General features: G+C 44.4%; 1 protein-coding gene across 6 annotated transcripts in view; it reads right to left on the bottom strand.

The window, feature by feature from the left end:
* Positions 1 to 13,523, bottom strand: part of PLD5 (phospholipase D family member 5) — a 339,166-nt gene that overhangs the window by 108,198 nt on the left and 217,445 nt on the right. For 5 of the 6 annotated variants that reach the window (XM_034666657.1, XM_034666659.1, XM_034666658.1 and 2 more), the window contains one exon: positions 2,043 to 2,170. In XM_034666657.1, coding sequence (XP_034522548.1) covers positions 2,043 to 2,170 — 128 coding nt within the window. Of the gene's footprint in view, positions 1 to 2,042; positions 2,171 to 8,183; positions 8,653 to 13,523 lie in introns of those variants that run through there. The other variant, XM_034666661.1, reaches the window with a different exon arrangement.

The raw sequence follows: 13,523 nt of genomic DNA, 5'->3' as shown, positions 1-13,523 counted from the left end.
AACCACTTAGCAGAATTTATATGTAATCAATACTGTTACAGAACCAATTGTATCTATTTATTCTATTTATATATCTATATATAGGTATTTATTATATCTATTTACAAAAGGCACAGCTTAAAATTTCTGGGCAAAAGATGTTTACTGATTAGCAAAAGATGAACTCAGATATTTCTATAAATTAGACAATAAAACTGTTCTTGCCTTACTTCTTGTTTCTGAGGTAAGCCAAAGTTGCTATAATCCATATTTTTATTTTAATTAATCAATTAATTAATTAATATATTTTTAGAGACAAAGAGAGAGTGAGGGTGCACACACCTGAGAGGTGGGGGGGAGGGGTGAGGGAGAGAGAATCCCAAGCAGGGTCCAGGCTCAGCATCAGGCCGACACAGGGCTGGATCTCACGACCCTGAGATCATGACCAGAGCCAATATCAAGAGTGGGACGCTTAACCAGCTGAGCCACCCAGGAGCCCCTAATCCATATTTTTTATATCTGTGTTTGAAGGGCCGTCAGACATGAGATATACTAAATCAAAATTTCTACTTTTCATATCAGAATTAATACTGAAAGGAATTGGCTTTAAAACTTTAATACTGAAATTCAATTCCGGGCGCAGGTCTACTTATCTTTGAAACAGACAAGAACACGTTGTCCATCACAGGATGACCGTGAGGCTTAAATTAAATAAGCTACTTCATGGCTTAGAACAGCACCTGGCGTGCAATTACCCCGGTTCTTATTGTCATGACTGTTAATTGATACTATTATTTTGCTCAGAATCGTTTCTGTATCAGTAGAAAACACCTTCAGATTCCTGAGCACATAGAAAATAAATGATGTCCTGCCAACCTTGGATGGTGACTTCTCCCAAAACTGATGGGAAACCTTCTTCAGTGCTCCTTCTTGTTCAGGGTGGGCCTGTCTTCTTACAAACAATGGTTGTTTGACTTGGGGACTGGATGACTCTGTCCTTTGAACATGAAACTAGGAGAAACCACCTTTGATCAGTTGTACTTTGGCTCTACATTGTGCATTCCCTGGAGAGGGAAGTGTTGGTTTCTTATTTTAGTATTTCGTTTGCCCACTGTCTCTTTCTTTTACAGGGGACACTCTTACCTGCCTCAACCAGAAAAGAAGAAGAACAGAGTTTGCATTCAGGGAAGGTGGCATTTTAAGAAGAAAAATGGGACAATAGTGGAAATCGGGAGACAAACAGTGAATCAGCCAGAAGCCAGCAGTTCAGATATCATGCTACCCTCTCTCAGGTTTATCTTATGTAGGGGTGTCTGTCGTTCTTTACAAGTTATGGCCCTCGCGCCGGCCTACACATCCATGCTTTCTTTTCCATTAGAAATGCAGCATAATCCACTTGGTAGTTTCAGTGATCTGAATATGAAGAGCTCAGCTAGAAGCGTATAGGGCCGTGTAGCACACATGGATGACCCACCCGTCCTCCTAGGCACCCAAGGATCGAGAGCTTCCAGGCCCTAGTTGACTAGTGGGAAGAAGGGGATTTGCCATCCCCTATGGACCGCCCTGACCCAAATATACACCTAAAAATTACAGATGGTTCAAGTGTATCTTCAAGATATGTGAAGGGAATTCCTTGCAAAGAGGAGGCAACACCGTCCTGCGAAGATTTCAAGGAATGACACAGACGATCACTGTTGTAAAACATACGATCTATGCCGGATCTATGTTTTCCTCTGTCTCAAAGCTCATGTGAGCTCACGCTGAACAGTTACGTTTGGATAACATACACTACACACCAACCTGCTTTGCAGAATCTGGGGGGAGCGTCTGAATGACAAGAGCACCGTAACAATGGCAGCATTTTGGGCAAGATGATTCCGTCAAGGAAGGGGCTCTCATTTTATATTAAACGGAGGTAAGCCTATTAAAACCACACCACTAAAAATAATCAATGCTGTAGGTGTTATTTCCCATGGCCACAGTACAGCGGCCCCCCGTGCTGTATGGAGCTGGGAGCTTTGATGCCGACATAACTCTGAGTTTATGTAACGTGGAAAGATTACCTGTCCCAGGGATTGCCAGTCCAAGCCGGCACTGCCGATGTAGACATGCTGTTTGTCCACGATCCAGAAGGAGGACTGCAGCCGGCCCTTGTTGTAGGCGGTCATGTTCATGTAGGTCACCTCCGCTCCTGGGGAGTTCAAGGAGATCCTGGTCAGCCTCAGCGTCAAGGCCTTGAACTTGCAACCAGACATCTACCAGCAACAATACTCAAATATTTCTATTAGTTTGGTGCACAGAAGGCCCTCGAGGAGTTACTTTGTCCTCAGAAGAGAACGAAGGGAAAATGAGAACAAGAATTACAGGACACCTGTGCAGAGGAGGCCGGAGCCTCCACCAGAGGCGAGAACTCGGCCTCTCTAATCCGAGGTGTTTCAAACCCCGGCTCCATTGTTTACCACCCAGACGGTGAGATTCCTGCACCAAGCTCTTCTAGTCTGGGAGTAATTTTCACACAGATTTGCAATCAGTAGAAGGGTCATCCTGTTTAGCATCACAGCTGTCCTCAGCAAGAAACTGGCTTTCTTCTGCTTTCCATGTGTTATTTTCACCCTTGACCCTGCGTTGATTTTACTTCTCCAGTTTCCCTCTTCCTGACTTCATTTGGACTTGGCCTCCTCCTGGCCTTTCTTTATCTGAGGGTTCTTAATTTAAGCAGTGATTATTCAAGCCTTACAAAAATCAATTGTGTTATTACTTATTTCTGCCTCAGGACAATGCATTTACCATTTCTCAAAAAGAGCAGATAGTCCACTGAATGCAATTAAATGTATTTATTTGTTGTTTTTTTAAAATTTGAGTGTAGTTGACACACTGTTAGTTTCAGGTGTACAACATGGTGATTCAACAAGTCTACATTATGCTCTGCTCCCCACGAGGGTTCCTACCAGCTGTCACCACGCAATGCTCTTCCAATGCACTGACTGTGTTCCCGACGCTGTACCTTTTATTCCTGTGACTTAGTCATTCTGTGACTGGAAGCCTGAATGCAATTAAACTTAAATAAATGCAATCCAATTTAAATGAATTCTTCTTTTTTTTTTTAAGAGAGAGAGAAGGGATGGGAAGGGGCAGAGGGAGAGGGAGAGAGAGAATCTCAAGCAGACTCCATGCTGGGCGCCCAGCATGAAGCCCAATGTGGGGCTCAATCTCACAACCCTGAGGTCATGATCTGAGCTGAAATCAAGAGTCAGACACTTCACCAACTGAGCCACCCAGATGCCCCTTAAAGAAATTCTAAATTTCTACCTCTTTAAAAGAACAGACCCTCTAGGCATAATTTTAATGAAGTAAACTGTTTTGTTTTCTGAATTCAATATTAATGAAGAGGATGCATTCTGGTGGCTACTTAATCGTCAGAATTGTCATTAGCCGAGGAAGATGTCACATCATATGCATAAAGATATATTCCAGAATACCAGAAAGGAAAGCGGCGTATCCTCTGAGCTTCACCTGCCGCTCCTGGGATGAGGAACGTAAAGCATGCACCTGGCCCCTCGCAGGAGGACAGGAGGATGGCAACAGGGGCTGCGGGGAGGGAGCAGGACGGAGGGGAAGAGACCAAGCCAACTTCCTCAGCCTCCAGCGAGGAGCAGCTGGGGAGAGCAGCGTCTGAATGGCCTGAATGGCCACAGTGGGTAGTTGCCGTGGCAATTACGGAGAGACCCACATCTGCACGGACGCTGCGGTAGCCCCCGGAACCCCCAAGGCACACCCGGGTGGATGAGAGCAGCGCGTGTCTTGGGGACGTATCAGTTTCCCACGGCAGCTCTATCAAAGTATTACACCCCGAAAGGCTTAAAACAACAGAAGCTGATTGTCTCTCAATTCCGGAGGTTGGAAGTCCAGAATCGAGGTGCTGGCAGGGCCATCCCTCCCCCGAAACCTGCGGGAGAGACTCCCTCCTGCCTCTCCCCAGCTTCGGTCAGTCTCTGCTGTCCCCTGGCTGGCAGCCGCCTTGCGGCTCCCCCCACCCCTGTTGTCCCATGAGCCTTCCCGTGTCCCTGTGTTTTCCTGTGTTCACAAGGACACTAGTCCTATTGGATTAAGGGCCCACCCCACAACTGTGTGCCCTCATCTTAACTAATTATATCTCCAAAAACCCTGTTTCCAAATAAGGTCACATTCTGAGGTACGAGGGGTTAGGACTTCAGCACGTCTTTTTTGGGGGACGCAATTCAATCTACAGCAGAGCTCGCGGCCCTGTTCACTGGCCGTGCCCTTCAACCCACCAGGCTGAGTGGCACTGAAGGAAGCATCGTGTCATCTCTGGAAGGAAGGAAGGTGACTCCGTGTGTGCCGCCCTCAAGTTCTACCCACGACAGGTGTCTCCAGGCAAGCCTTCACCTGCCTTCACATTCTGACTAGAGACCACCTCAAACCTCTGTGACACTGGGTGGCTCTCATCTCTGGCCTGGGACGCTGTGCCTGGAACTTGACCCACGGCCCGCTGCTACTTGGCATTGGACTGTGTTTCAGTTCTTAGATCCCTATCTGCTGTCATTCGGGTCCGCTGCAGCCCCAGCCCGCTGGTCCCCTGGAAGGAACACTGAGCCTGTCTGAGGGACCCAGGGGGACTGTCCCTTCTGACCGCTCCATGCCACACCGCACAGCCACGGCCCTAAGAGGACGGAGGCAACTGACCTGGCAGTTTAGCCTGAAGAGTGTGACTTCAGGGACCACGGGGCTTGTGTCATGCTCTAGCCAGAGCTCTACAGTGACTAACTGATGCCTACAGTTATTCCACAAAGGGACAGAAGCTTTCCCTCGGCAAACCTGTACGGACTAGCTAACATATGCCAGCTACTACGTCATGTGAAAGTAGGAACACAAGACCTAAAGTGGCTGAGTCAAGTTCAGGCACACAAAAAAAGTGTAATTTTTTAAAAAAGGATTTTATGTATTTATTTGAGAGAGAGAGAGACAGAGATAACAGAGATAGTGAGAAAGAGCACAAGCGGGGAGGAGAGGGAGAAGCAGGCTGCCCCTTCAGCAGGGGGCCCGACGCAGGGTTTGATTCCACAACCCTGAGATCATGACCTGAGCTGAAGCCAGACGCTTAACCGACTGAGCCACCCAGGCACCCCTAAAGTGTAAAATCTAAAACAACTGGGATTGTTGAGGTGCCGGGTGCCTCAGTCAGTTAAGTGACCGGCTCTTGGTTTCAGCTCAGGTCACAATCCCAGGGTCATGAGATTCAGCCCCACATCAGGCTCCACGCTGGGCATGGATCCTGCTTGGGATTCTCTCTGCTCCTGCCCCTCCCCCCAACTCTCCCTCTTAAAAAAAAAAAAAAAAGATTGGGATTGTTGAGACAGTAAGGGGGCACCGAGTATCTGAAAGGCCAGGAGGAGAGTCCCCACACTCTGTCAGGGACTCCAAGGGAAGACATGAACGGCTTCTCAGTTCTGCCTGGGGTCAGGGCCACCTGTGGGGATGCCTGCAGAGCTGTGCAGAGATTAAGCAACATGTAGTAAGGGTAACAACCCTTCCCTCAAGAGCATGTGTGCTCAGCAGCAGCACACCTGGGCCACGGCCATCCCACAGGGAGGCTGTGTTTTCTCCATTTCAACATAGAAACCACTGGACGTGGGGTCATCCATCAACTGAAAATATCTGACGATACAGCTGGAAAAATGTTTGCCTGCATATGGCTTGTGGGATATCGCTTTCCCTTTAAGAATGATCTCTCTGTTCTTCTCTCAATCTATCCTCCATCTGTCTCTGAAGACAAATGCTTTTATCTTAATTTATACCAAACAGATATATAGTCATAGCCAACATGTCCCTGTTTATTACACCCATATTATTCAATGTTTAGCTTAAAATAATTTATTTTACATGCACTTAAAAAATACCTTTGTTGATTGGTTACAGAGATTACCCGCATTCTACTGTCTCTTTATACGTATTAGAAAGATGTGGTTAAAATCCACTATTTGTGCAAGAGCAGTGTTATGGGCACAGACAAAATGCGAGTTTATTCCCTAGTGCTGTGCTGGAGAATTCTAATTCCACAGATGTAATTTGATTTAATTCTAATTTTAAACATGTATTTATTTATTTGAGAGAGAGAGAGTGAGTGCTCAAGCGGGGGGAGGGGCAGAAGGAGAGTTTGTCAAGCAATCAAGCAGACTTCCCTCTGAGCACACAGCCTGATGTGGGGTCCACGAGTCATGAAATCATGACCTGAGTGGAAACCAAGGGTCTGACACTCAAGCGACTGAACCACCCAGGCACCCCGTTGCTAGAAAAATTGGCAAAGATGGTGACGTACATTTTTATGAAGCTGTCTTTTAAATATTCCAGACTTACAAGGTCACAAAATATCTTTAAAAGCTGGCTTGACTCAAATAAATACAACTTTTTCAACAGCATTGAAAAATGTAATGGGTCAAATTTGATTACCCAATTTTTGTTTTCCTAGATTTGATTTATAGCAAGGAAAAGTATTCCTTCAGCCTGTTTGTAGCCCATGACCCACCATGCAGAAGCCCCAGGATGCCAAACAGATGCTCGTCACAGGAACCGTGGCCCACCAGGACCCCTGGCAGGTGGTGGTGAGGCTGGTGGGGGGGGGTCCGAATCTCAGAGACCCTCCCATTTCAGTCCCATCATCTATTTGTAATAACAGGAGTTATTAGTAATTCCTAATAGTGTTTCCAGATGCTTGTAGTGATGAATCGAGAATATGTGCTTGTTTTTATAGTAGCTTATAAAATACTTTCATATTTTCTAAGAGGTCCAAGTAAGTCTGTAAAAAAGCTACCAACATGCTATATGGCGGTGGCAGGTCGTGTCCTAATTGGTGGCCCTGATCAAGATAAAGTGGTGTTTTATATGTTTTATATCCTTCATGGAAAGTAGAACATTAAAAAAATCAAGAAATTCCGAATCGCTCATCACAACTGCTTTAAGCTTCAATGGAGATGCTCTGTTGAAATGTAAGAGAACGATCCTGCTTTCAGGGAGGTTTGCTTGGTTATGATTTTACCAAAATCATTATTCTTATGGTGTTAGCCAGATAATATAGTACTATATTTTGTGCATAATTTCAATGAAGAAAACATGCCACTGAAATTTCTTAATAGAGAAAATGAAAATAGTGGCTAAAATGTATTAATTAAAAATTATTTGAAGTAAAAAGTGTAATATCACAACGGACTGGAAATTAGTCATTACTTTGGAGAAAAAAGTTGACTGCAAAAACATACATCTAAAAATGTGTGTGTTCTCGAAAACCTTCCTCTAAGAAGACTGGGCAGCATCATTAGTGGAATGGATAACGATCTCACCCACAGCACTGTTCTTTTTCAGAGACCCTAACTGGTGTGATCGTCAGATTTCAGAGTACCTCGTTGTTCTTTATATGTGACGCAGCTGCGGGTGACAGTATGTGAGTGACCCTCAGAGCCACCGCGACCTTCCTGCACTGCAGAGCCCTGGGGACCATCCTTCCAACTGTGCCCATGACATGACTTCCAGGACATGACTGTTTGTAATTCTACCTCATAATCATCAACTTAAAAATCTGTATACTCAAATTTTGATCAGGAATTGTTTCACAAAGGGCTCCTGGGTGGCTCAGTCAATGGTTAAGTGACTGACTCTTGATTTTGGCTCAGGTCATGATCTCAGGGTCATGAGATCGAGCCCCGTGTCGGGCTCCGTGTGGGCGTGGGGCCTGCTTGAGATTCTCTCTCTGCCCTTCTCTGGCCCCACTCCCCACCCCACCACTCACATGCTCTTGCTCTCTACCTCTCTAAAAAAAAAAAATAGTTTCACCAATAATAGTAGACATTTGTTGAACAGTAGTTAATTCATCATCTCAGAATATTCATTCCAATCTAAAATTGCTAAAGAATTACTTATCATTTTGATTTGGAAGCTCCAGGGATGTGTTGTTCTCTCTAGATTCATGTAAAATGAGTGTTCTCAAAATAGAATGGTGTGGCTTCTGTGGAGAGGGTTAGCCTCGGAATGTTCACATATGCTTACACACAAGGAAGAGAACTCAAGGGGAAAATGAGCAACTTTAGAGGGCATCCAGTTGATGAATCTAATTTCTAATTCTACTCTAGATGAGAAGAGTTACATTCTACCTGGGCTTAGATTTATATAATCCAGACGTATTTCCCACATACCTAGCAGCTTGCTCTCTTTTCGTCTCTCTCATGGAAGGGGAAGAAAATCTTCGCTGGACAATTTTGTTGGTTGATGTTAGGTGTAGCTGAGATGTGCATCATCCTTTCCAGCCAATACCCTCTCTTCTTAGAGTTCCGGATGCACCCACGGGAGGCAGAATAAGACGGTCAAGGTACCGTGTGAGCCTGTTTCGTCTCTACTTGGCCACAGCTAATTGAAGCAAGTGTCGACACCTGACCTATGCTGAGCCAACAGGATTTCCTCAATCCTGAGTCACAAAGTAAGTTAATTAAAAGAAGCTGTGCTGGGGACTCACGCACAGATGGAGGTCACCATGACTGCCCAAGTCCACACGAAGGAAGAGGAGAAGGCAAGCTTCAGGAAGAGAACAAGTGAGAGAGAAGGGGAAAACCTGAAAAGACGACATCCCCCCTGACAGGGAAATGAACATGAGTCCGTGGGGGACAGCAGTACCTGGCGGTCCCATCCCCCAGACCCAGCATCACTTTTATCCTCAGCACCTCTCAATCCTTAGAAGAAATTCCTTGTTACGTTAGCCGGTTTTAGAGGGGTCCTGTTTCTCTACTAACTTACTCTGATACTATTAATCAGAGAAGCTTATACTTTATTTTGTGCCTACAGAACTCGACAAGTCTTGCACCCTTCATGTGTATTTTTGNGGTCCCATCCCCCAGACCCAGCATCACTTTTATCCTCAGCACCTCTCAATCCTTAGAAGAAATTCCTTGTTATGTTAGCTGGTTTTAGAGGGGTCCTGTTTCTCTACTAAGTTACTCTGATACTATTAATCAGAGAAGCTTATACTTTGTTTTGTGCCTACAGAACTCGACAAGTCTTGCACCCTTCATGTGTATTTTTAATATTTGACGGAAGGGGCGCCTGGGTGGCACAGCGGTTAAGCGTCTGCCTTCGGCTCAGGGCGTGATCCCGGCGTTATGGGATCGAGCCCCACATCAGGCTCCTCTGCTATGAGCCTGCTTCTTCCTCTCCCACTCCCCTGCTTGTGTTCCCTCTCTCGCTGGCTCTCTCTATCTCTGTCGAATAAATTTAAAAAAAATTAATATTTGACGGAAATATTCAGTTCTGACCTAAAAGCCACGTGATTTTTAGCAAGAGCCAGTTGCGCAAATTGCATGATTAAATGCTTCAAACTTTGAAGATTTAAAATAAACATCCTGTCAAAATACTCATCACAATGACACAAGAGGAAATACGCTAGTACATCGTGGTTAAAAAGTGAAAAATAAAGTTCTACACCCTCCATGAATCATCAAGATGAAGACCAGACTGAGACTGTCTCCAAGTTTATTTCCAGAAAGTCACCTGCTGCAAGAAGATGATCCACAGCTTTAGGAAATTTTGTGACGTCACACTTACGCACACTCAAGAGGATACGTGTAACTTCTAAGTCCATGATGAAGTGCCGTCTACGGACGGACACCTGCGGATCTTGCACTTCACCGCGAACCACTCTGAGGAAGGCGGCACTTCCCAGTCAGTGCTGACTCTCTTTCCCTGCCCTCAGGAACATGCAGCAATATCTGGAGGCATTTTTGGTTGTTACAACTAGCAAGAGAAGTGCCATTAGCATCCCGTGGGTAGGGTTCAGGGATGTCGAACACCCCAGAGTACACAGGACAATCCCCCAGGAGAGAGAGTTATCCTGCCCCAAACATCGACAGTCCATAGAGGGGAGATCCTGCATTAACGTTGGTGTGTGTACGCTTGATCCCACGCTCCTGCCACTTTCCTCTGATGAAACAACTCTCCCGAAATTAGTGTTTACCACTGTGTTGTTCTTAAATATTCTGTCATATGTGTACGTATCCTTAATAGCATTATAAAAATGAGTTTAGGGGCGCCTGGGTGGCACAGCGGTTAAGCGTCTGCCTTCGGCTCAGGGCGTGATCCTGGCGTTATGGGATCGAGCCCCACATCAGGCTCCTCCGCTATGAGCCTGCTTCTTCCTCTCCCACTCCCCCTGCTTGTGTTCCCTCTCTCGCTGGCTCTCTACCTCTGTTGAATAAATAAATAAAATCTTAAAAAAAACAAAAAAAGTAAAAATGAGTTTATCACCAGCTTTTGAACAGATTATTAATGAGCCTCAAGTGTGTATCAGAAGGAAACTCACTAGTATCAATAATCATAGATTTCTGGAAAGGTTTTCAGATGTATCCTGAAAGCAGCATTTGTAGCAGAAATTTGTCTTATCGATCAAGCACTTCTTGTGAAGATATTACTTCGTATGAGCGATGAAAAAGGTCATAGTTAGCACAGTTGGGGAGCTTTAATGAAACCAGCACAGTTTAATCAGCTTAACAAGCAACATTTTGGAATCCATTGGGCTTAAAGGCTCCAGGGAACACCACGGGGTAAAAATCAGCTGTCATGACATAAGCTCTGCTCTCAGATCACTCAGTGAGTTCAGAAAAACTGTAAGATAATCGGTTACATGTTCTGCTTGTAGAAAAAGTGAATCTTCAGTGCATGTTTCATTTTTAGTTCTAACATCTCTATTCAAATATTGTCAAAACCGTGTTGTAGAATTTTTCATAGGTTGCCTTTGATACTTTGAGTCCACAGGTTTGGACTCAACGGGGGAGTTATTCTATGTGTTGTCTCTTCCTTCCCCATACGTTTCTTACAGTTAGAATATTCTGCTTCCAGGAAAATTCTCTGCTTTGATTACTGCCTTATAGTCCAACAGGCAAGCTATCTATAGGAACGTTTGATTTAAAGAACCATTAGACTGAACATTAAATTTACGCTTCAAAATAAAACTTGCTTAAATTATACTTCGATTACACACAAAAATGAAAAATTTCACACTCAAAACAGATAAGCAAAAACATGATCTACGATGGCTCATCACTTACCCTGAGACATGGCAAGTTCCGGGGGCTGATGTCTAGAGCAAGTGCTTCGGCTTTCTCTCTCTTAACCCTCCATGCTGAGATCACATGACCAGTTACACGGGCACCAACATGGAGAGCAGGGAATGAGGGTCACTCCCGAGGCATCTGTTTTGGTGCCTGTGCTCACCGGAAGGAGGAGACCCACGGGAGCCCAGTGCTGTTGCAGTGCCCGGGAAGATGGCAACCTGGTAGCTCTGGAGGAGGCTTGCTTTCTTGGCAAAGTACGAATCACTCCATTTACTTTATCCTGCTGTTCTAGCAGTGACAGGAGACCCAGAGCCCAATCTGTCAGGCTCCTGAGGTAACCAGCCTGCTTACGTTGAACATGGCACTTCATCTAACACAAGTCGACAGCTTAGAGGAGGCATGTCAAGTAGAAAAAGCAAATGGCTGTCGTTGAGGCCGATCAAATGAAGAAACAGGGATTCTTAAGGACATCTGAGAAGAGATTTCAAAAGAATAATCCAAGAACAAGGAAATGATCTTAGAAGGTAAAAAGATCCGAACTATGAATTTCATGAAAGCAATGTAATATGGGATTGGCAAAGCTGAAAACTGAACCAGTGAGCTACAGGCTCAAATGCAGTAGCTTACAACACAGAATGAACCTAAAGAAACTGAAATGATCACTGAAAAGTTGATGCATGAAGGATATATCGTGGGAGCTAATATCTCAACCTCTCAGAAGGGAGGAAAAGGGATGTCTCTGAAAGTAGAAAAAATGCAAAATAAATGTGAGCAGAAAAAGTATGAAGTTAGAGGATTTGCCCAAGATACTCAAAATCCAATTATGCGAGTTCCAGAGAGAACCAAAATCAGACAGGAAGAAGTTATACGTTAGGTTATGAAGCAAAATTTCCAAGAACTAAAGGGCGTACATTTTATTTTGTTTCATTTATTTTCAAAGGGCATACATTTCTAAATGATGAAAGCCTATCAGTCCCTGGGCAAGAAATAAAAAAAGGCCAAACACACATCAAAACTTTTCAGAATCTTGGAAATAAACAAGATCTAAAAGCTTCCAGTGAAAGTAAACTTACAGAAATGATAATATACGAAGATCGGTAAGTATGATCTATACCAGATATTTTAACAGTAACAAGGAAGGCTAGGAAATAGTCTGAGGGGAAANGTGGGTAGGGTTCAGGGATGTCGAACACCCCAGAGTACACAGGACAATCCCCCAGGAGAGAGAGTTATCCTGCCCCAAACATCGACAGTCCATAGAGGGGAGATCCTGCATTAACGTTGGTGTGTGTACGCTTGATCCCACGCTCCTGCCACTTTCCTCTGATGAAACAACTCTCCCGAAATTAGTGTTTACCACTGTGTTGTTCTTAAATATTTTGTCATATGTGTACGTATCCTTAATAGCATTATAAAAATGAGTTTAGGGGCGCCTGGGTGGCACAGCGGTTAAGCGTCTGCCTTCGGCTCAGGGCGTGATCCTGGCGTTATGGGATCGAGCCCCACATCAGGCTCCTCCGCTATGAGCCTGCTTCTTCCTCTCCCACTCCCCCTGCTTGTGTTCCCTCTCTCGCTGGCTCTCTACCTCTGTTGAATAAATAAATAAAATCTTAAAAAAAACAAAAAAAGTAAAAATGAGTTTATCACCAGCTTTTGAACAGATTATTAATGAGCCTCAAGTGTGTATCAGAAGGAAACTCACTAGTATCAATAATCATAGATTTCTGGAAAGGTTTTCAGATGTATCCTGAAAGCAGCATTTGTAGCAGAAATTTGTCTTATCGATCAAGCACTTCTTGTGAAGATATTACTTCGTATGAGCGATGAAAAAGGTCATGGTTAGCACAGTTGGGGAGCTTTAATGAAACCAGCACAGTTTAATCAGCTTAACGAGCAACATTTTGGAATCCATTGGGCTTAAAGGCTCCAGGNAGCCCCACATCAGGCTCCTCCGCTATGAGCCTGCTTCTTCCTCTCCCACTCCCCCTGCTTGTGTTCCCTCTCTCGCTGGCTCTCTACCTCTGTTGAATAAATAAATAAAATCTTAAAAAAAACAAAAAAAGTAAAAATGAGTTTATCACCAGCTTTTGAACAGATTATTAATGAGCCTCAAGTGTGTATCAGAAGGAAACTCACTAGTATCAATAATCATAGATTTCTGGAAAGGTTTTCAGATGTATCCTGAAAGCAGCATTTGTAGCAGAAATTTGTCTTATCGATCAAGCACTTCTTGTGAAGATATTACTTCGTATGAGCGATGAAAAAGGTCATAGTTAGCACAGTTGGGGAGCTTTAATGAAACCAGCACAGTTTAATCAGCTTAACGAGCAACATTTTGGAATCCATTGGGCTTAAAGGCTCCAGGGAACACCACGGGGTAAAAATCAGCTGTCATGACATAAGCTCTGCTTTCAGATCACTCAGTGAGTTCAGAAA

Source organism: Ailuropoda melanoleuca, chromosome 8 (assembly GCF_002007445.2).
Source record: "Ailuropoda melanoleuca isolate Jingjing chromosome 8, ASM200744v2, whole genome shotgun sequence".
Lineage (NCBI taxonomy): Eukaryota > Metazoa > Chordata > Mammalia > Carnivora > Ursidae > Ailuropoda > Ailuropoda melanoleuca.
Note: the sequence above shows the minus strand (reverse complement) of the source record. Positions and strands in the feature narration are given on the sequence as shown.